Source organism: Gopherus evgoodei, chromosome 5, assembly GCF_007399415.2.
Source record: "Gopherus evgoodei ecotype Sinaloan lineage chromosome 5, rGopEvg1_v1.p, whole genome shotgun sequence".
In the NCBI taxonomy this organism is placed as follows: Eukaryota; Metazoa; Chordata; order Testudines; family Testudinidae; genus Gopherus; species Gopherus evgoodei.
Window position 1 is genome coordinate 868,343 of NC_044326.1, and position 18,787 is coordinate 887,129.

Genomic DNA, 18,787 nt, shown 5'->3' on the forward strand with positions numbered 1-18,787 from the left:
GGCTCACGATGGGACATCTGGCTACAAAGTGCCTTGGGCTTCGCCAGCCGTTATGGGCGGGTCAGGGGGCACTGCCCAGGGCTAGGCAGGAGGGCAGCCTGGCTGGGTGCCTTTTCTGGCCTTCGGATCTCTGCCCTGAGGACAAGTTTTGCAGCTGGGAATCCATGGCCATAGCCCCCCTCCCCCCCAGCAGCTCTCTGACCCCCAGGAATGCGGGGAGCCACGTGGGTGCAAATCCACCACCAGCGGTGGCTCTGGATTGCCACCAGGGTAACCAAGCGCTGAGCCAGCCCTGAGGCTCTGGCGCCGAGCAAGCCCCAGTGGGGAGGGCGGCTGGGCAAAGCCGGGCCTCTGGGGCTTCCCCGGCCCGGCGCGGGGCAGAGAGGGGCACACGGACACCCTGGGAAGGCAGCGTCAGGCAGTATATTCCAGCCCCAGCGCCTAGTGGGGGTAACGAGGCTAATATTCCTTTACATGTGCTTACAGCTACACAGTGCATGAAGGTAGTGCCAGGGCTACTGTACAGGCGTCACAGACACAGGACGGACAGAGTGAAAACCTCAGCGTGGGGGAGGCGCTCGCCTGGCAACGAGCCACACGGAGAAGCCGGGGGCCCAGCCGGCGCCAGGGCCTTCCCCTTTCGTTATTTACACAGTCTGGGCCCACGCTGCCGCCTGGGGCGAACGAGCCCTAAACCCATCCTGCCCCCGGGCGTGGGGCTGGTGCTGGCGCTGGGGGCGTTTAGTACATCTCAAAGCTGTCAGCTCTGGCTCGGGTCTGCGCCCAGGGGCCTGGCTCTGCGGGGTGAAACCGGAGCCGAAAGGAACAGGCCAGCGCTGGGTTTTTACCCCGCGTTTCTCCCAGCGCGGCAGGGCCGTGCGTGCGGCCTCAGGTGCTGCCTTTCGGTGGAGCTGGCCTGGGCCTCTCACGCTTTGTTAATTCCTGCCCCGGGCCAGGGGAAGGGCAGAGGCCGGACCCCGGCCCAGGGGGCCCAGGGACCCCGGTGGGCGTTAGAGGCGGCCCTCGGAGAGCAAAGCAGCAGCTGGCCTGGGCTCCGGTTCCTCCTCTGCTTGGCCCGGCCAGGCCTGGCTGAGCTCCACACCAAACAACCCCGCCCAGCGCAGAGGCCAGGGCTTATGAGGCTGTTCCGCACTGGGGACTCCAGCGTCCGGTGCTGGCTGCCATGGACCCAGCGGCCTGTGGGGAGTCTGGGGGTGGGCGGCTCCACAGCTGGCTGGGAACATCTGGGAATGTCCCGGTGCTGAGCGTCCAGCCCACGAGCCGAGCTGGGAAGGGAGGGGCAGGGGCGTGCGCTGCCAACCAAGCAGCTGCGGTTCTAGCCCCGGGGTCTGAACGCTGCGGGCTCTGGGTTGTGCCGGGGTCTGTGCCGTGCGCCCCTCCCGCGTTGCCCCTGCCCCCTGCTCAGGTGACCCTTCCAGAGATGCGGGGCCAGGCAGGAGGGAAACCAAGCGGGTGAGCCGGGAGCGACTCTGCCTAGGGTTTGCCCAGCATGTAGAAGGGGCCCGGCCAGGGCGAAAGGCACGAATAGCCCTGACCCTCTGCCCCCAAACTCCAGCCCGGCCCTGAGCTGGGCTTTGGGGTTTTGACGTTAAAATAACAAAGTTTGGTTACTGTGGGAATGGTCAGTTCCCACCTCCAGGTCTCTGGGATTCCCTGGACCCTGGGCAGCTAGTTCAGATGCTGGGGGGCGCAGGACACGTTGTCAGCTCCCGCAGGGGGCTGTCACCCCTGGGCCCCCCGAGCTGGGCCAGGCTCTGGTCAGCCCTGGTGGTGCCAGCGCTCCAGGGACCAGAATCCGGCCCAGCCACTACATCACCCTCGACCCCCTGCCCGCCCCCTTTCCAGACAGGGCCGAAGAAGGGCAGCACGTCGCCAAGGCTACAGCGGGAGTCGGGCAGAGCCGGGATCAGAACCCAAGAGTCCTGGCCCCAGAACCTGTGCTTGGGCTGCTGCCCTCTCTGAGCTCCCGTCTCAAGCCCCAGAGCAGAGCCATGGGGCAGAGGTCCCCAGCAGGGGCCCTTCCCCCCACAGCAGTGCCCCTCATCTAGCCTCGTGCCGCTGGGGGGGGTGTTACCGGGAGCTCTCCACCTGGGGCGGCTGGGATCGGCATTCCTGTGCCAGGCTGGGGCAGCCGGGGGGAGCCCCCCGCAAGAAGGAGGGCAAGGTGCAGTCAGAGACCCCCTGCCCCCAGCCAGACCCCACTCCTTTGCACGACCCCGTGGAGGGATCCAGCCTGCGGTCCGTGCAGCCAGGTCCTGGGGGGAGCTTGGCAGGAGAACTGCCCCTGGCTAGAGGGCACGGCTTCCCCTCCAGCCGCAGCCTGCCTTCCCACCAAGCCGCCACAGCAGCAGCGTCCTTTGGAGCGGGGGAGCTGTGGTCATGAGCCCCCCTGCAGCCCCTGGGGGCCCCAGAGTCAATGGTGAGGTTCGGTCCCCGTGTGTGGTCTGCTCCCTCCGGGGTCCTGGTCCAGTCCTGGGTCACATGGGTGGCACAATGAGACCCGACAGAGCTGCAAGAGAAGGAGAAGGTGTTGGCTGGCGTCCCTGGCGCAGGGACCATGGGGGGGGGAAGCATTCGGGTGCTGCATGCAGCCGAGGAGAGCAGGAAGTGCTAGCCCCACTGGCAGGGCATCGTGTGGGGGAGAAGAATGGAGCTGGGGGGGGGGCGGGCGGTGGCAAAGCTGGGCACCTGGGAACCTCCCACAACAGCGCCCTGCTGCCCTCTCCCACCCGGGGGGCTTGTAGCTCAGCGCTGCCCGCCAGTGCATGGAGAGAGGCAGGCAGGAGCGCCAGGATGCCCAGCAGCCGTCCTGAGCGTCTCACCCCTTCAGAGTGCTGGGCAGGGCCAGGAACCAAGGACTCGCTGGGGCCTGGCCCTGCTGCCCCGGGACGTCCTGCCACCTTCCCATCCCCGGGGCAGGGGCGGCCCCAGCAGAGTCTCAGCCCGGCGTGTCCGGCCCAGCTCAGGGGATGCTGCGCTGTGGGGTGCCCAGGCAGTGCAGACCGGCGGCCTGGGGCAGTCACAGGCTCTCAGAGCCCAGGGCCGGTGCAAGGAAGTTCCACCTTGCACCCCCACCCAGCTAACCCTGCCCCGCCACAGCAGCTAACTCAGCCCCCCACCCGGGGAGCTCCCCCCCCACAGCAGCTACCCCCCCACTGCGACAGCTAACCCCTCTCCCCCCCGTCTCCCCACGGCAACTAACCCCGCCCAGGGAGACTCTCCCCCGTGGAGCCTAGCCCTGCCTGGGGAGACCTCCCCCCACCCCCCGCGGCAGCTAGCCCTGCCTGGGGAGACACTCCCCCATCCCCCCGTGGAAGCTAACCCTGCCTGGGGAGACCTCCCCCCACCCCCCACGGCAGCTAACCCTGCCTGGGGAGACCTCCCCCCACCCCCCACGGCAGCTAACCCTGCCTGGGGAGACACTCCCCCACCCCCCGCGGCAGCTAACCCTGCCTGGGGAGACCTCCCCCCACCCCCCGCGGCAGCTAACCCTGCCTGGGGAGACCTCCCCCCACCCCCCGCGGCAGCTAACCCTGCCTGGGGAGACCCCCCCCCCCCCGCAGCAGCTAACCCTGCCTGGGGAGACCTCCCCCCACCCCCCGTGGAACCTAACCCTGCCCGGGGAGACCTCCCCCCCCCGCAGCAGCTAACCCTGCCTGGGGAGACCTCCCCCATCCCCCCGCGGCAGCTAACCCTGCCTGGGGAGACCTCCCCCCCCCCACGGCAGCTAACCCTGCCTGGGGAGACCTCCCCCCACCCCCCGTGGAACCTAACCCTGCTTGGGGAGACCTCCCCCATCCCCCGTGGAACCTAACCCTGCCTGGGGAGACACTCCCCCGTCCCCCCGTGGAACCTAACCCTGCCTGGGGAGACCTCCCCCCACCCCCGGCAGCTAACCCTGCCCAGGGAACACCCCCCCCCGCGGCAGCTAACCCTACCTGGGGAGACCTCCCCCCACCCCCCGCGGCAGCTAACCCTGCCTGGGGAGACCTCCCCCATCCCCCTGTGGAACCTAACCCTGCCTGGGGGGAACACCCCCCCCCCGCGGCAGCTAACCCTGCCCAGGGAACACGCCCCCCCGCAGCTAACCCTGCCTGGGGAGACCTCCCCTCACCCCCCACGGCAGCTAACCCTGCCCAGGGAACACTCCCCCCCCCGCGGCAGCTAACCCTGCCTGGGGAGCCTGCCCCAGCTCACCTCGGCTCTGCCTCCGCTGAGCGCGCCGGCGTCGCTCTGATTCTCCCCCCGCCCAGGCGTGCGGCGCTGACTGGAGGAGACTTCGAGCTGGGCTGTGTGCTCAGCGGAGGTGAGCTGGGGCGGGGAGCTGTTCCCCTGTGCGCCCCCCCGTTACTGCGGGCAGCCCTCTCTGCATGCCCCCCCGTGCTCCCCCACCCAGCTCACCTCCACTCCACCGCCTCGCCTGGGGGGGTTTTAGGCGCCCCCAACCACTCGGTGCCCTAGGCGGCCGCCTCGTTTGCCTAAATGGTTGCCCCGGCCCTGGCAGTGGCCCTAGTCACCCGACCGGGCCCCTCCCGTCAGCGATGGGGAGAGGCCCCTGGGCGAGCCGGGGTCCCAGCCAGCCCGGCTTGCAACGCGAAAGCTTCCCGTCCCCACAAGGAGCAGGGGACCTGCCCAGAGCCCTGGGGGGACGGCCCCCTCCTCACGCAGGGGCAGGGGAGCCGTGGAGAGACCTACTGTGTTTAGGAATAGGCCAGTCCTTGGAGTGACCGAGCTGGGGGGTGAAACTTGTCGGAGTCCTCGAAAGACTGGTCTGGGCAGCGGAGCAAAGCGCAGCGGGGAGGGAAAAAGAGAGGGAAAGTGTCAGCGCAGGAGGGAGGGCGAGAGAGAATCAAGGGGGGGAGCTGGAGCCAGCACAGCCACTTTACCCCCTAGCCTACTGGCCAATCCGCGCCCGGCCCCCAGGAATTACATGCCCCTGCATGAGATCCCACCCCGCCACGGTGGGGTCTGCTCCGCCCCATCTCTGCAGGGGATCCCTGCCCAGCCACGGCGGGGTCTGCGCCCCATCTCTGCAGGGGATCCCTGCCCGGCCACGGCGGGGTCTGCGCTCCATCTCTGCAGGGGATCCCCACCCGGCCATGGCAGGGTCTGCGCCCCATCTCTGCAGGGGAGCCCTGCCTGGCCACGGCGGGGTCTGTGCCCATCTCTGCAGGGGATCCCTGCCCGGCCACGGAGGGGTCTGCGCTCCATCTCTGCAGGGGAGCCCCACCTGGCCATGGCAGGGTCTGCGCCCCATCTCTGCAGGGGATCCCCGCCCGGCCACGGCGGGGTCTGCGCCCCATCTCTGCAGGGGATCCCCACCCGGCCATGACAGGGTCTGCGCCCCATCTCTGCAGGGGATCCCCGCCCGGCCACGGCGGGGTTTGCGCTCCATCTCTGCAGGAGATCCCCACCCGGCCATGGCAGGGTCTGCGCTCCATCTCTGCAGGGGATCCCTGCCCGGCCACGGCGGGGTCTGCGCCCCATCTCTGCAGGGGATCCCCACCCGGCCATGGCAGGGTCTGCGCCCCATCTCTGCAGGGGAGCCCCACCCGGCCATGGCAGGGTCTGCGCCCCATCTCTGCAGGGGATCCCCACCTGGCCATGGCAGGGTCTGCGCCCCATCTCTGCAGGGGATCCCTGCCTGGCCACGGCGGGGTTTGCGCTCCATCTCTGCAGGAGATCCCCACCCGGCCATGGCAGGGTCTGCGCCCCATCTCTGCAGGGGATCCCTGCCTGGCCACGGCGGGGTCTGCGCCCCATCTCTGCAGGGGATCCCCACCTGGCCATGGCAGGGTCTGCGCCCCATCTCTGCAGGGGATCCCCACCTGGCCATGGCAGGGTCTGCGCCCCATCTCTGTGGGGGATCCCTGCCTGGTCAAGCTGGGATCCACTCCACCTGGGCACTGCTTGGGAGCCCCAGCCAGACACAGCAGGGTCCGCTCTGTCCAATCTCTGCAGGGGATCCCCACCCAGCCACAGCGGGGTCCGCTCTGCCCCATCTCTGCAGGGGATCCCCACCCAGCCACAGCGGGGTCTGCACCCCATCTCTGCAGGGGATCCCCACCCAGCCATAGCAGGGTCTGCTCCACCCCATCTCCACAGGGGATCCCCGCTCAGCCATAGCGGGGTGTGCTCCGCCCCATCTCTGCAGGGGATCCCCACCCAGCCACAGTGGGGTCTGCGCCCCATCTCTGCAGGGGATCCCCACCCAACCATAGCAGGGTCTGCTCCACCCCATCTCCACAGGGGATCCCCACCCAGCCACAGCGGGATCCGCTCTGCCAGATCTCTGCAGGGGCTCCCCACCCGGCCACAGCGGGATCTGCTCTGCCAGATCTCTGCAGGGGCTCCCCACCCGGCCAAGCTGGGATCCACTCCACCTGGACACTGTTTGGGATCCCCGCCCAGCCATAGTGGGGTCCGCTCCGCCCGGTCTCTGGCCAGAGTCAGGCCTCCCATCTTGGTCCCTAGAAGGTGCCGGCGCTTGCGAGGAGGTGCCCCAAGGCAGGAGCAGCGGGAATGCCGTGTGAGCCGAAGGGAACGCGTGCTACAGCAGGCAGGAGCGGTGCACTGTTAACTTGCGGGACTGGCTGCCGCAGGGCGGGAGAGTGGGGAAGGACTTAGATGCCTCTAAAAAAAGTGCAGGCAAAAAGTGAGGGGGAGAGATGGATCTGGGCCTGGCCTGGCTCCCTGCTTGGCTCCAGGGCTGGGAGCAGAGTGGGAGGGAGAGGAGTTCGGCACCTTGGCGGGCAGGGCAGCCCCTGGGTGAATTCCTAGCTGTGCCAGTCCATCAGCCCCGTGGGAATCCAGGCCAAGGCCCTGCTGGGCCCCCGCTGCCCACGGATGCAGAGGGGGTGCACGGCGACTCACACGGCCTCCCAGCCCCCCGGGGTGCAGCTGACTCACCCTGCAGGCCGTTCCCGTTGGTGCTGGTGCAGGTGGGGGTGGGGGAGGTGGGCGGCCGCACCACGGGGGCGAAGGCGCTCTTCTGCTTGACGGCGGAGATCATGTTGACCGGGGAGAAGGAGAAGACGCCGGCGGGGGTGGAGGAGCTGGCGCCGGATGGGAGAGTGATGGAGGAGGCGCCCAGCGGGGGGCTGGAGGGCATGACTGCAGCAGGCAGAGGAGACAGTCAGACAGGGTGGCAGGGGCCTGGGGAGCAGTCGGGTTCAGGATGTGGTCTGGGCAGGGGACTCTGGGGGGCACCCCCTGCCCTACCCAGCACCAGAAGCTCCAAGGGGGGGGACACCTAACCCCACCCAGCACTGGGGGGTCATGGTGGGGGCACACCCTGCCACCACCCAGCGCTGTGGGGTCATTGGGGGGCACACCCTGCCACCACCCAGCGCTGGGGGGTCATGGGGGGGCACACCCTGCCACCACCCAGTGCTGTGGGGTCATTGGGGGGCACACCCTGCCACCACCCAGCGCTGGGGGGTCATGGGGGGGCACACCCTGCCACCACCCAGTGCTGTGGGGTCATTGGGGGGCACACTCTGCCACCACCCAGTGCTGTGGGGTCATCGGGGGGCACACCCTGCCACCACCCAGCGCTGGGGGGTCATGGGGGGCACACCCTGCCACCACCCAGCACTGGGGGGTCATGGTGGGGCAAACCCAGCCCCACCCAGCACTGGGGGGTCATGGTGGGGCACACCCAGCCCCACGCAGCACTGGGGGGTCATGGGGGGGCACACCCTGCCACCACCCAGTGCTGTGGGGTCATTGGGGGGCAAACTCTGCCACCACCCAGCACTGGGGGGTCATGGGGGGGACACCCAGCCCCACGCAGCACTGGGGGGTCATTGGGGGGCACACCCTGCCACCACCCAGTGCTGTGGGGTCATTGGGGGGCAAACTCTGCCACCACCCAGCACTGGGGGATCATGGGGGGGACACCCAGCCACCACCCAGTGCTGTGGGGTCATTGGGGGGCACACCCTGCCACCACCCAGCGCTGTGGGGTGATGGGGGGCACACCCTGCCACCACCCAGCACTGTGGGGTCATTGGGGGGGACACCCAGCCCCACCCAGCACTGGGGGGTCATGGTGGGGGCACACACTGCCACCACCCAGCACTGGGGGGTCATGGGGGGGCACACCCTGCCACCACCCAGCGCTGGGGAGTCATGGGGGGCACACCCTGCCATCACCCAGTGCTGGGGGGCATGGGGGCACACCTTGCCATCACCTAGTGCTGGGGCTCATGAGGGGCACACCCTGCCCCACCCAGCACAGGATGTATGGTGGTGTCATGCGAGGAAGACCCTGAGAGCATGTGCACAGCAGGGGCCCCTGGCACACAGCAGGGCAGGCTGAGCAGAGGGGCCGGGCGCTGGTCAGGGTTGGGGGCTCCGTGATGCTGTGGGTCAGGGCTGTATTGGGCAAGGGGCCCTGGTGACATGGGACCTTCCCCCCCCCGCAGAAGGGAGCCATTCCAATGGGGTTATAGGACAAACTGTGGGTCCAGCGCCCATCTGCACTCTCTGGCGGCAGAGCCGGGGGGTAAGGGGTGCTGCTGGAGTCACCCTTGCCCAGGGAGCCCCCCATGCAGCCCCCATGGCCGCATGGCAGGAGGTTCCCCCTGCACAGGTTGGCAGTGCCTGCCTGTGCCCTTCTGCGACTCACTGGCATAGGGGGAGTTGGCGGTGGAGCCGTTGAGGAAGCTGGGGGAGCCGGGCACCCCGAGGCCGGTCATGGCCGCCCCCCCGTAGCCATTCATGCTGGACGTGATGGTGTTGTAGCCGCTCTGCTGCGGGGTGGAGCTGGGCGCGTAGCCTCGCGGCGAGACGCTGCTCGTGTTGCGGGCATAGCCTGCGGGCGACAAGGGGCAGTGTTGGCGGGATGGCTTGGGGGGGCTGCTCCCACCGACCCTGCTACCTGGTAACAGGAGAGGAAGGAACCCCCCCCGGCCAGGTGCATTATGGGACTGTGCTCCCTGGGTAGGACACGGCACCAGACCCCCCCACCCCTAGTCCTCTCCCCTCCCTGACCCGGGTTCACCTCAGACCACCCCCTGCACCAGAGCCCCAGCCCCGAGGGCAGCTGGCAGGACCAGGGCCAGGCAGGGGCTCTGCAGAGTCTCTAGGGCCCGGCCCAGGCTGGGGGGGACCCACTCGCTCCCCAGGACCAGCTGGTGGCACCGAGGGCTGGTCTGGTCCGAACAGGCAGCGCGATGCCCTGGGGGCTGGACCATGCCCTACGTTCCTGGAGGGTGGCCTCGCTGAGGGCGCCGGCTCAGTCTGACAGGCTCCAAGCAGCAGCACAACCGTCCCGTCTGCCCAAATCACTGTGCAGCTCTCGGCCACCCACAGACCTGGCACAGAACCTGCCCCCTCGCTGCCCAGTCTGCCGGAGCCCCCCAGTGTGACACAAAGAGCCCTCTGCACAGAGCATCAGGCCGAGGGCCACGCACCTCAGCACTGCAGTGCAGCCACCTCTGGGGAGGGTGCGGCGGCTGTGGAACAGCCACTCAGGCGCAAGCTCCCCTGGCACTGATGTTGCTGCTGCGAGCGCATCGGGAGCTTTCCCCGCCAAGAGCCAGCGAGGCTCCTCTGCCAGCACGGTGCCCCAGACTGCCAAAGGCTCCTCTCTCCCCTGGACACTTGCACCCCCAAGGCAGTAGCGTAGCTGGGGGGGAGCAGGGGAGCAGCTGCTCTCCCACTGTGCATAAGTGGCACCTTTTTAATTTTTAGGCACCTTTTTAATTTTTACTTTGAACAGGGAGGGTGGACGTAAAAAAAGGCGCCATCCACTGCAGCCCTTGTACTCACCAGGCGGCGCTCCGGGTCTTCGGCGGCATTTCGGTGGCGGGGCCTTCACTCACTCCGGGTCTTCAGCGGCACTTCAGCGGCGGGTCCTTCAGTGCCGCCAAAGACCCAGAGCGCCGCCGGTGAGTACAGGCTGGAGAGCCCCTGCCCCTGGTACTCACGGCCCTAGGGCCCTGCGGCTTGGGGCTTTGCCATAGGGTGAGTGCTGCCCCCCCACGGCTTGGGGCTTTGCCATAGGGTGAGCGCTGCCCCCCCGCCCCCCACGGCTTGGGGCTTTGCCATAGGGTGAGCGCTGCCCTCCCCCCCCGGCGTGGGGCTTTGCCATAGGGTGAGTGCTGCCCCCCCGCACCCCACGGCTTGGGGCTTTGCCATAGGGTGAGCGCTGCCCTTCCCCCCCCGTGGCTTGGGGCTTTGCCATAGGGTGAGTGCTGCCCCCCCACCCTCTGCGGCTTGGGGCTTTGCCATAGGGTGAGCGCTGCCCCCCCGCCCCCCACGGCTTGGGGCTTTGCCATAGGGTGAGCGCTGCCCCCCCGCACCCCACAGCTTGGGGCTTTGCCATAGGGTGAGCGCTGCCCTCCCCCCCCGGTGTGGGGCTTTGCCATAGGGTGAGCGCTGCCCCCCCACGGCTTGGGGCTTTGCCACAGGGTGAGTGCTGCCCCCCCGCCCCCCATGGCTTGGGGCCTTGCCATAGGGTGAGTGTCGCCCCCCCACGGCTTGGGGCCTTGCCATAGGGTGAGTGCTGCCCGCCTCCCCACGGCTTGGGGCTTTGCCACAGGGTGAGTGCTGCCCCCCCGCCCCCCATGGCTTGGGGCCTTGCCATAGGGTGAGTGTCGCCCCCCCACGGCTTGGGGCCTTGCCATAGGGTGAGTGCTGCCCGCCTCCCCACGGCTTGGGGCTTTGCCACAGGGTGAGTGCTGCCCCCCCACCCCCCATGGCTTGGGGCCTTGCCATAGGGTGAGTGTCGCCCCCCCACGGCTTGGGGCCTTGCCATAGGGTGAGTGCTGCCCCCCCACGGCTTGGGGCTTTGCCACAGGGTGAGTGTTGCCCCCCCACGGCTTGGGGCCTTGCCATAGGGTGAGTGTCGCCCCCCCACGGCTTGGGGCCTTGCCATAGGATGAGTGTCGCCCTCCCACGGCTTGGGGCTTTGCCACAGGGTGAGTGCTGCCCCCCCGCCACCCATGGCTTGGGGCCTTGCCATAGGGTGAGTGTCGCCCCCCCACGGCTTGGGGCCTTGCCATACGGTGAGTGCTGCCCCCCCACGGCTTGGGGCCTTGCCATAGGATGAGTGTCGCCCCCCCACGGCTTGGGGCCTTGCCATAGGGTGAGTGTCGCCCCCCCACGGCTTGGGGCCTTGCCATAGGATGAGTGTCGCCCCCCCACGGCTTGGGGCCTTGCCATAGGGTGAGTGTCGCCCCCCCACGGCTTGGGGCCTTGCCATAGGGTGAGTGTCGCCCCCCCACGGCTTGGGGCCTTGCCATAGGGTGAGTGTCGCCCCCCCACGGCTTGGGGCCTTGCCATAGGGTGAGTGCTGCCCCCCCCACCCGCGGCTTGGGGCTTTGCCATAGGGTGAGTGCTGCCCGCCTCCCCACGGCTTGGGGCTTTGCCATAGGGTGAGTGCTGCCCCCCCGCGGCTTGGGGCCTTGCTGTAGTGTGAGTGCTGCCCCCCCACGGCTTGGGGCCTTGCCATAGGGTGAGCGCTGCCCCCCCACGGCTTGGGGCTTTGCCATAGGGTGAGCGCTGCCCCCCCCCACGGCTTGGGGCTTTGCCAGAGGGTGAGCGCTGCCCCCCCCCCACGGCTTGGGGCCTTGCCATAGGGTGAGCGCTGCCCCCCCACAGCTTGGGGCTTTGCCATAGGGTGAGCGCTGCCCCCCCACGGCTTGGGGCTTTGCCATAGGGTGAGCGCTGCCCCCCCCCCACGGCTTGGGGCTTTGCCATAGGGTGAGTGCTGCCCCCCCCCCACAGCTTGGGGCCTTGCCATAGGGTGAGTGTCGCCCCCCCACGGCTCGGGGCTTGGCCACAGGGTGAGCGCTGCCCCCCCCCCCGCACACACCTTGCTCGGTGCCCGGGGCTGAGTCGCTGATGTTGATGGCCAGCTGGCTCCCGAAGGAGTTGCCGCCCAGCATGCCGGCGTGGGCGTGGTTCCCGGCCAGCGATGCCAGCTGGCTGGGGGTGCGCGGGACGCTGTACAGGGCCTCGGCGATGTCTGCCGCTCGCTTCAGGATGACGTCCTGCAGAGACAGGAGCTGCCCGTCACCCCCGGCCACTCGCCCGGGCCAGGGGCCAGTGTGGCCCCCCACAGCCCGTTCAGACCCTTCCTGCTGGCCGGGGAGGATGAGGGCTGAGGGCTCCCAAACTTGTGTCATGCAGGCCTGGGACGGGCTTGGCACCAAAGGGGCTTAACATAGCCAGAGTCCTGGGTGCAGGGAGCTGAGACCCACAGGGGCTCCTGGGGGTTCAGTCGGCTGGGCTGGAGCAATGTCCGCCCAGGGGGTAGGCAGCAGAGCTGGGCGGGGGCCAGGGGAAGTGGCAGCCCCTGCACGCGGGCGGGCGGAGGCAGCTCCCGGAGCACCTTACTCAATGGCCCTGGAATTCCTGATGTGAAGCAGATGTGGGGCTGGGCCCAGCCAGCTCCACCGCCCCTGCCTTCCCCAAGGGGGGGGACGGAACGGGGGGCAGGGAACAGAGGTGGCAGGGGGATGGGGCAGTGAATGGGGGGGTGGAAGGGCATAGAGGGGGTGTGGGAGAGAGGGAGGGGACAGGGAGTGGAGGGGGATGGACGGGAGGGTGAAGGGTGTGAAGGCATGGAGGAAGTGTGGGGAGGGGGGGCAGGGAATGGACGGGGACAGACAGGGCAGTGAAGGGGGCAGGGAGTGGAGGGGGATGGATGGGGCAGTGAAGGGGGTGATGGGAGGGCATGGAGGGGTGTGGGGGGCAGGGAGAAGGGGGGGATGGATGGGGCAGTGAAGGGGGTGATGGGAGGGCATGGAGGGGTAGTGGGGGGCAGGGAGAGGAGGAGGATGGATGGGGCAGTGAAGGGGGTGATGGGAGGGCATGGAGGGGTAGTGGGGGGCAGGGAGAGGAGGGGGATGGATGGGGCAGTGAAGGGGGTGATGGGAGGGCATGGAGGGGTAGTGGGGGGCAGGGAGAAGGGGGGGATGGACGGGGCAGTGAAGGGGGTGATGGGAGGGCATGGAGGGGTGGGGGGGGGGCAGGGAGAGGAGGGGGATGGATGGGGCCGTGAAGGGGGTGATGGGAGGGCATGGAGGGGTAGTGGGGGGCAGGGAGAGGAGGGGGATGGATGGGGCAGTGAAGGGGGTGATGGGAGGGCATGGAGGGGTAGTGGGGGGCAGGGAGAAGGGGGGGATGGACGGGGCAGTGAAGGGGGTGATGGGAGGGCATGGAGTGGTAGTGGGGGGGCAGGGAGAAGGGGGGGATGGATGGGGCAGTGAAGGGGGTGATGGGAGGGCATGGAGGGGTAGTGGGGGGCAGGGAGAAGGGGGGGATGGATGGGGCCGTGAAGGGGGTGATGGGAGGGCATGGAGGGGTAGTGGGGGGCAGGGAGAGGAGGGGGATGGACGGGGCAGTGAAGGGGGTGATGGGAGGGCATGGAGGGGTGTGGGGGGCAGGGAGAGGAGGGGGATGGACGGGGCAGTGAAGGGGGTGATGGGAGGGCATGGAGGGGTGTGGGGGGGCAGGGAGAAGGGGGGATGGACGGGGCAGTGAAGGGGGTGATGGGAGGGCATGGAGGGGTGTGGGAGGGCAGGGAGAGGAGGGGGATGGATGGGGCAGTGAAGGGGGTGATGGGAGGGCATGGAGTGGTGTGGGGGGGCAGGGAGAAGGGGGGGATGGACGGGGCAGTGAAGGGGGTGATGGGAGGGCATGGAGGTGTGGGGGGGGCAGGGAGAAGGGGAGGATGGATGGGGCAGTGAAGGGGGTGATGGGAGGGCATGGAGGAGTGTGGGGGGGCAGGGAGAAGGGGGGGATGGACGGGGCAGTGAAGGGGGTGATGGGAGGGCATGGAGGGGTAGTGGGGGGCAGGGAGAGGAGGGGGATGGACGGGGCAGTGAAGGGGGTGATGGGAGGGCATGGAGGGGTAGTGGGGGGCAGGGAGAGGAGGGGGATGGACGGGGCAGTGAAGGGGGTGATGGGAGGGCATGGTGGGGTAGTGGGGGGCAGGGAGAGGAGGGGGATGGACGGGGCAGTGAAGGGGGTGATGGGAGGGCATGGAGGGGTAGTGGGGGGCAGGGAGAGGAGGGGGATGGACGGGGCAGTGAAGGGGGTGATGGGAGGGCATGGAGGGGTATGGGGGGCAGGGAGAGGAGGGGGATGGACGGGGCAGTGAAGGGGGTGGTGGGAGGGCATGGAGGGGTAGTGGGGGGCAGGGAGAGGAGGGGGATGGATGGGGCAGTGAAGGGGGTGATGGGAGGGCATGGTGGGGTAGTGGGGGGCAGGGAGAGGAGGGGGATGGATGGGGCAGTGAAGGGGGTGATGGGAGGGCATGGAGGGGTAGTGGGGGGCAGGGAGAGGAGGGGGATGGACGGGGCAGTACAGGGGTGGGGGTAGTAGGGCACGGAGGGGGTAGGGCTGTGCACGGGGTGTTATCTGACCCAATCTCTGTCTGCCGGTGCCAGACTGGGCTCTGGGACGCAGGCGCTGACACCAGATGGCCCCTCTGGGTCCCAGCTCACGCTCTGGGGCAGGAGCCAGTCACAGAGTGAGGGTCATGGGGCAGATGGGACACGTCCCTCTGGCAGGAGACTGTCACTGCTCCCAGCCTTCCCAGGCACCAGGCTCTGGCCAGGCAGTGGCAGGACCCGTGTCCCGTCTCCTGCCTGAGTGCCGGGGCGGGGCTGTCGCGCCGTCACAGGCTTTGGTCCCCAGGCCAGGTCAGGCAGCACCGGCTGGGCCAATGCCCAGGAAGGGGGTCTAATGCCCTGGTGACGGGCAGGCAGACGAGACATTCTCCCACCCGCCTCGTCCCAGCCAGTCCAGCCGGGTGCCAGTTCTGCGGTACCTGGTTATTGTGTGGCATCCCGTACAGGGCCTCCACCAGGTCTGCCGCCCTCTTCAGCAGGACTTCCTGGAGGGAGAGAGGGGGCTCAGAGGCGGTCGGCGGGGGCTCCACCTGGCCTCCCCAGGCTGGTAACACTCCGCAGAAGGCGAGTTCTCCTGTCGCCTCTCAATGGCGCCTGTGGCTGCGTAACTCACCCGACAGGAGAGGCACATTAGTGGGGGAAGTGCTGGTCTCCAACAGGTGCTGTGTCCTGCCCAACACAAGCCCTGCAAGCGGATTCCTCCCGCTGGCTGAGTTCACAGGTCAGAGCACATGGAGAGGGGGATAAAACCCCTAAGAAGAAGGAACTGGATCTCTACACAGCTTGGACTCTCGGGGGCAAGATTTTCTAGGCATAAGCAAGAGATCCCCGGTGCTCAGCCTGGGTTAGCCCTAAGGACATATAGAGCCTTGCTAAGTATAGAAGCGTCTCTGACCTTTGAAGCTTAAGTCTGCACCTCACGCGTGTATCTGTGGATATGTCTACACTACGGGATTATTCCGATTTTACAGAAACCGTTTTTTAAAAACTGATTGTATAAAGACGAGTGCACGCGGCCACACTAAGCACATTAGTTCGGCGGTGTGCGTCCATGTACCAAGGCTAGCGTCGATTTCCAGAGCATTGCACTGTGGGTAGCTATCCCATAGTTCCTGCAGTCTCCCCTGCCCATTGAAATGCTGGGTTGAGATCCCAGTGCCTGATGGGGCAAAAAACATTGTCGCGGGTGCTTCTGGATACAGCCTCACTACTCCCTCTGGGAAAGCAGCAGCAGCCAACCGTTTCGCACCTTTTTTCCTGGGTGAACTGTGCAGACGCCATTCCACGACAAGCATGGACCCTGCTGAGCTCAAGACAGCAATCAGGGACGTTTTAAACACCTCGCGAATTCTCGTGCAGTCAATGCTGAATCAGGACCTGCAAAGCCAGGCGAGGAGGCGGTGGCTACGGCAGAGCGGCGACGAGAGTGATGAGGACATGGACACAGAATTCTCTCAAACCGCGGGCCCCTGCGCTTTGGAGGTCCTGCTGGTAATGGGGCAGGTTCTAGCCATTGAATGCCGATTTTGGGCCCGGGAAACAAGCACAGACTGGTGGGACTGCATAGTTTTGTAGGTGTGGGACGATTCTCAGTGGCTGCGAAACTTCTGCATGCGTAAGGGCACTTTCTTTGAACTTTGTGACTTGCTTTCCCCTGCCCTGAAACGCCAGAATACCAAGATGAGAGCAGCCCTCACAGTTGAGAAGCGAGTGGCAATAGCCCTCTGGAAGCTTGCAACGCCAGACAGCTACCGGTCAGTCAGGAATCAATTTGGAGTGGGCAAATCTACTGTGGGGGCTGCTGTGATGCAAGTAGCCAAAGCAATCACTAAGCTGCTGCTACGAAAGGTTGTGACTCTGGGAAACGTGCAGGTCATAGTGGATGGCTTTGCTGCAATGGGATTCCCTAACTGTGTGGGGGTGACAGATGGAACCCATATCCCTATCTTCGCACTGGAGCACCAGGGCGCCCAGTACATAAACCGCAAGGGGTACTTTTCAATGGTGCTGCAAGCACTGGTGGATCACAAAGGACGTTTCACCAACATCCACGTGGGATGGCCAGGAAGGGTTCATGACACTCGCATCTTCAGAAGCACTGCTCTGTTTAAACGGCTGCAGCAAGGGAATTACTTCCCAGACCAGAAAATAACAGTTGGGGATGTTGAAATGCCTGTCGTTATCCTGGGGGACCCAGCCTACCCCTTGATGCCATGGCTCATGAAGCCATATGCAGGCAGCCTGGACAGTGGTCAGGAGTTGTTCAACTACAGGCTGAGCAAGTGCAGAATGGTGGTAGAATGTGCATTTGGCTGTTTAAAGGCGCGCTGGCGCACATTACTGACTCACTCAGACCTCAGCCAAACCAATGTCCCCATTGTTATTGCTGCTTGCTGTGTGCTCCACAATCTCTGTGAGAGAGTAAGGGAGAGACCTTTATGGCGGGGTGGGAGGCTGAGGCAAATCACCTGGCCGCTGATTACGCGCAGCCAGACACCAGGGCGATTAGAAGAGCACACCAGGAAGTGGTGCGCATCAGAGAAGCTTTGAAAACCAGTTTCATCACTGGCCAGGGTACGGTGTGACTGTTGTGTTTGTTTCTCCTTGATGAAACCCCTCCAGCCCTTGATTGACTTGTTCCCTGTAAGCCACCCCCCCCTCGATCACAGCTTGCTTTCTAAGGAAATAAAGTCACTCTCGTTTAAAAATCATGTATTCTTTATTACTTAATTATAAAAAGAGGGAGAGAATTGACAAGGTAGCCCGGGTGGGGTTTGGTAGGAGGATAGGAGGGAAGGAAAAGGACACTAAAATTTTTCATAATAATGAGAGCCTTTTGGTTGGGCTGTCCACTGGGGTGGAGTGGGTGGGTGCACGGAGCCTACCCCCATGAGTTCTTACGCATCTGGCAGGTGAGGAGGCTAAGGAACATGGTGAGGGGGGAGGGTGGTGACACAGGGGCTGCAGCGGCACTCTGTGACCCTGCTGCCATTCCTGAAGCTCCACCAGACGTCAGAGGATGTCAGTTTGATCACGCAGCAGCCCCTGAGTAGCATCCTGCCACCGCTGATCTTCCTGCCGCCACCTCTCATCTCGAGCGTCTCTCGTGTCCTCACGTTGGTCCCTCCTGTCCTCACGGTCACTAGCATCTTTCCTGTACTTTGCTACCACGTCCTTCCACTCATTCAGATGAGCTCTTTCATTATGGGTCACTTTCATGATTTCTGAAAACATTTCTTCTCGCGTCTTTTTTTTCCACCGCCTTATCTGAGCTAGCCTTCGGGATGGAGTAGGGAGGCTTGAAAAATTTGCAGCTGCATGAGGGAGGGAAAAAAGAGAGAGGAGTATTTAAAAAGATACATTTTACAGAACCATGCTTATCTCTTTCACAGTGAACAACACTATTCACCTTACATAGCACATGTGTTTTCACTACAAGGTCGCATTTTGCATCTTAATATCGAGTGCCTGCGGCTTTGGTGTTACAGATCTCACAGACGCAGGACTGGGCAGCAGAATTCGGCTTGCATGCGGCCATGGTAAGCCATTGTCTTTCGTCTTCTGCAGCCTTCATCTATCCAGTGCCCTCCTTTCCCAAATACCAAGCAAAGCCCGTTGAGTGCTGCTTCTTTCCTGTTAACGTGCAGCAGCAGAAACCACCCCGTGGCTGGTATCATGGAGGATCACTGCTAAACACTCCTCTTTCCTCCCCTCCCCAACCGTGTGGCTGGTAGCAGGGAAGATCTCTGCTAGCCAAACGCGGAAAAGCTCAGCGCCAATCGTCCCTCTGTCCCCCCCGCTTGGCTACCTGCAGGGAAGGATTTCTTTTAAGCCATAGGCAAACAGCCCAGTAGGAATGGCCATCTCTGTCCCCTTACTTAAATTCCCGAATTTCAACCAGGTTACCATGAATGATATCTCTCTCCTGAGGATAACACAGCGAGATAAAGAACGGATGTTGCTTGAATGCCAGCAATCACCGGGACCATACACAGCTAGGCTTTGTCATGCAATGATACCAGGTTACTTGCTACATGCATGGTGTGGTCAAGGGTCCTACCATGGAGGACGGAATAAAGCAGCGCTGCCCAGAAACCTTCTGCAAAGGCTTTTGGAGTACCTCCAGGAGAGCTTCATGGAGATGTCCCTGGAGGATTTCCGTTCCATTCCCAGACTTATTAACAGACTTTTCCAGTAACTGTACTGGCCGGGAATGCATCCCAAGTCCTCAGGGCAAATTAATCATTAAAAAAAGCTTGCTTTTAAACCATGTCTTATATTTATAAGGTACACTCACCAGAGGTCCCTTCCATGGTTTCACTGTCTGGGATAGTTGCTTGGGAGGGCTGGGAGGGTAATTCCGTCTGGGTGAGAAAAAGCTCCTGGCTGCTGGGGAG

General features: G+C 65.3%; 1 protein-coding gene across 3 annotated transcripts in view; it reads right to left on the bottom strand.

Moving 5' to 3' along the window:
• Nucleotides 1-403: 403 nt before the first annotated feature.
• The window catches only part of EBF4 (EBF family member 4), a 46,156-nt gene continuing 27,772 nt past the window's right edge, over nucleotides 404-18,787 (bottom strand). The window contains exons 6-11 of one of the 3 annotated variants that reach the window (XM_030564384.1): nucleotides 14,810-14,875; nucleotides 11,846-12,023; nucleotides 8,654-8,839; nucleotides 6,931-7,134; nucleotides 4,717-4,787; nucleotides 404-2,530 (exon numbers count right to left, since the gene is read on the bottom strand). In XM_030564384.1, the coding sequence (XP_030420244.1) occupies nucleotides 2,435-2,530; nucleotides 4,717-4,787; nucleotides 6,931-7,134; nucleotides 8,654-8,839; nucleotides 11,846-12,023; nucleotides 14,810-14,875 (801 nt within the window). In that variant the 3' untranslated portion in view covers nucleotides 404-2,434. Of the gene's footprint in view, nucleotides 2,531-4,716; nucleotides 4,793-6,930; nucleotides 7,135-8,653; nucleotides 8,840-11,845; nucleotides 12,024-14,809; nucleotides 14,876-18,787 lie in introns of all 3 variants that reach the window. The other 2 variants (XM_030564385.1, XM_030564386.1) reach the window with 2 other exon arrangements.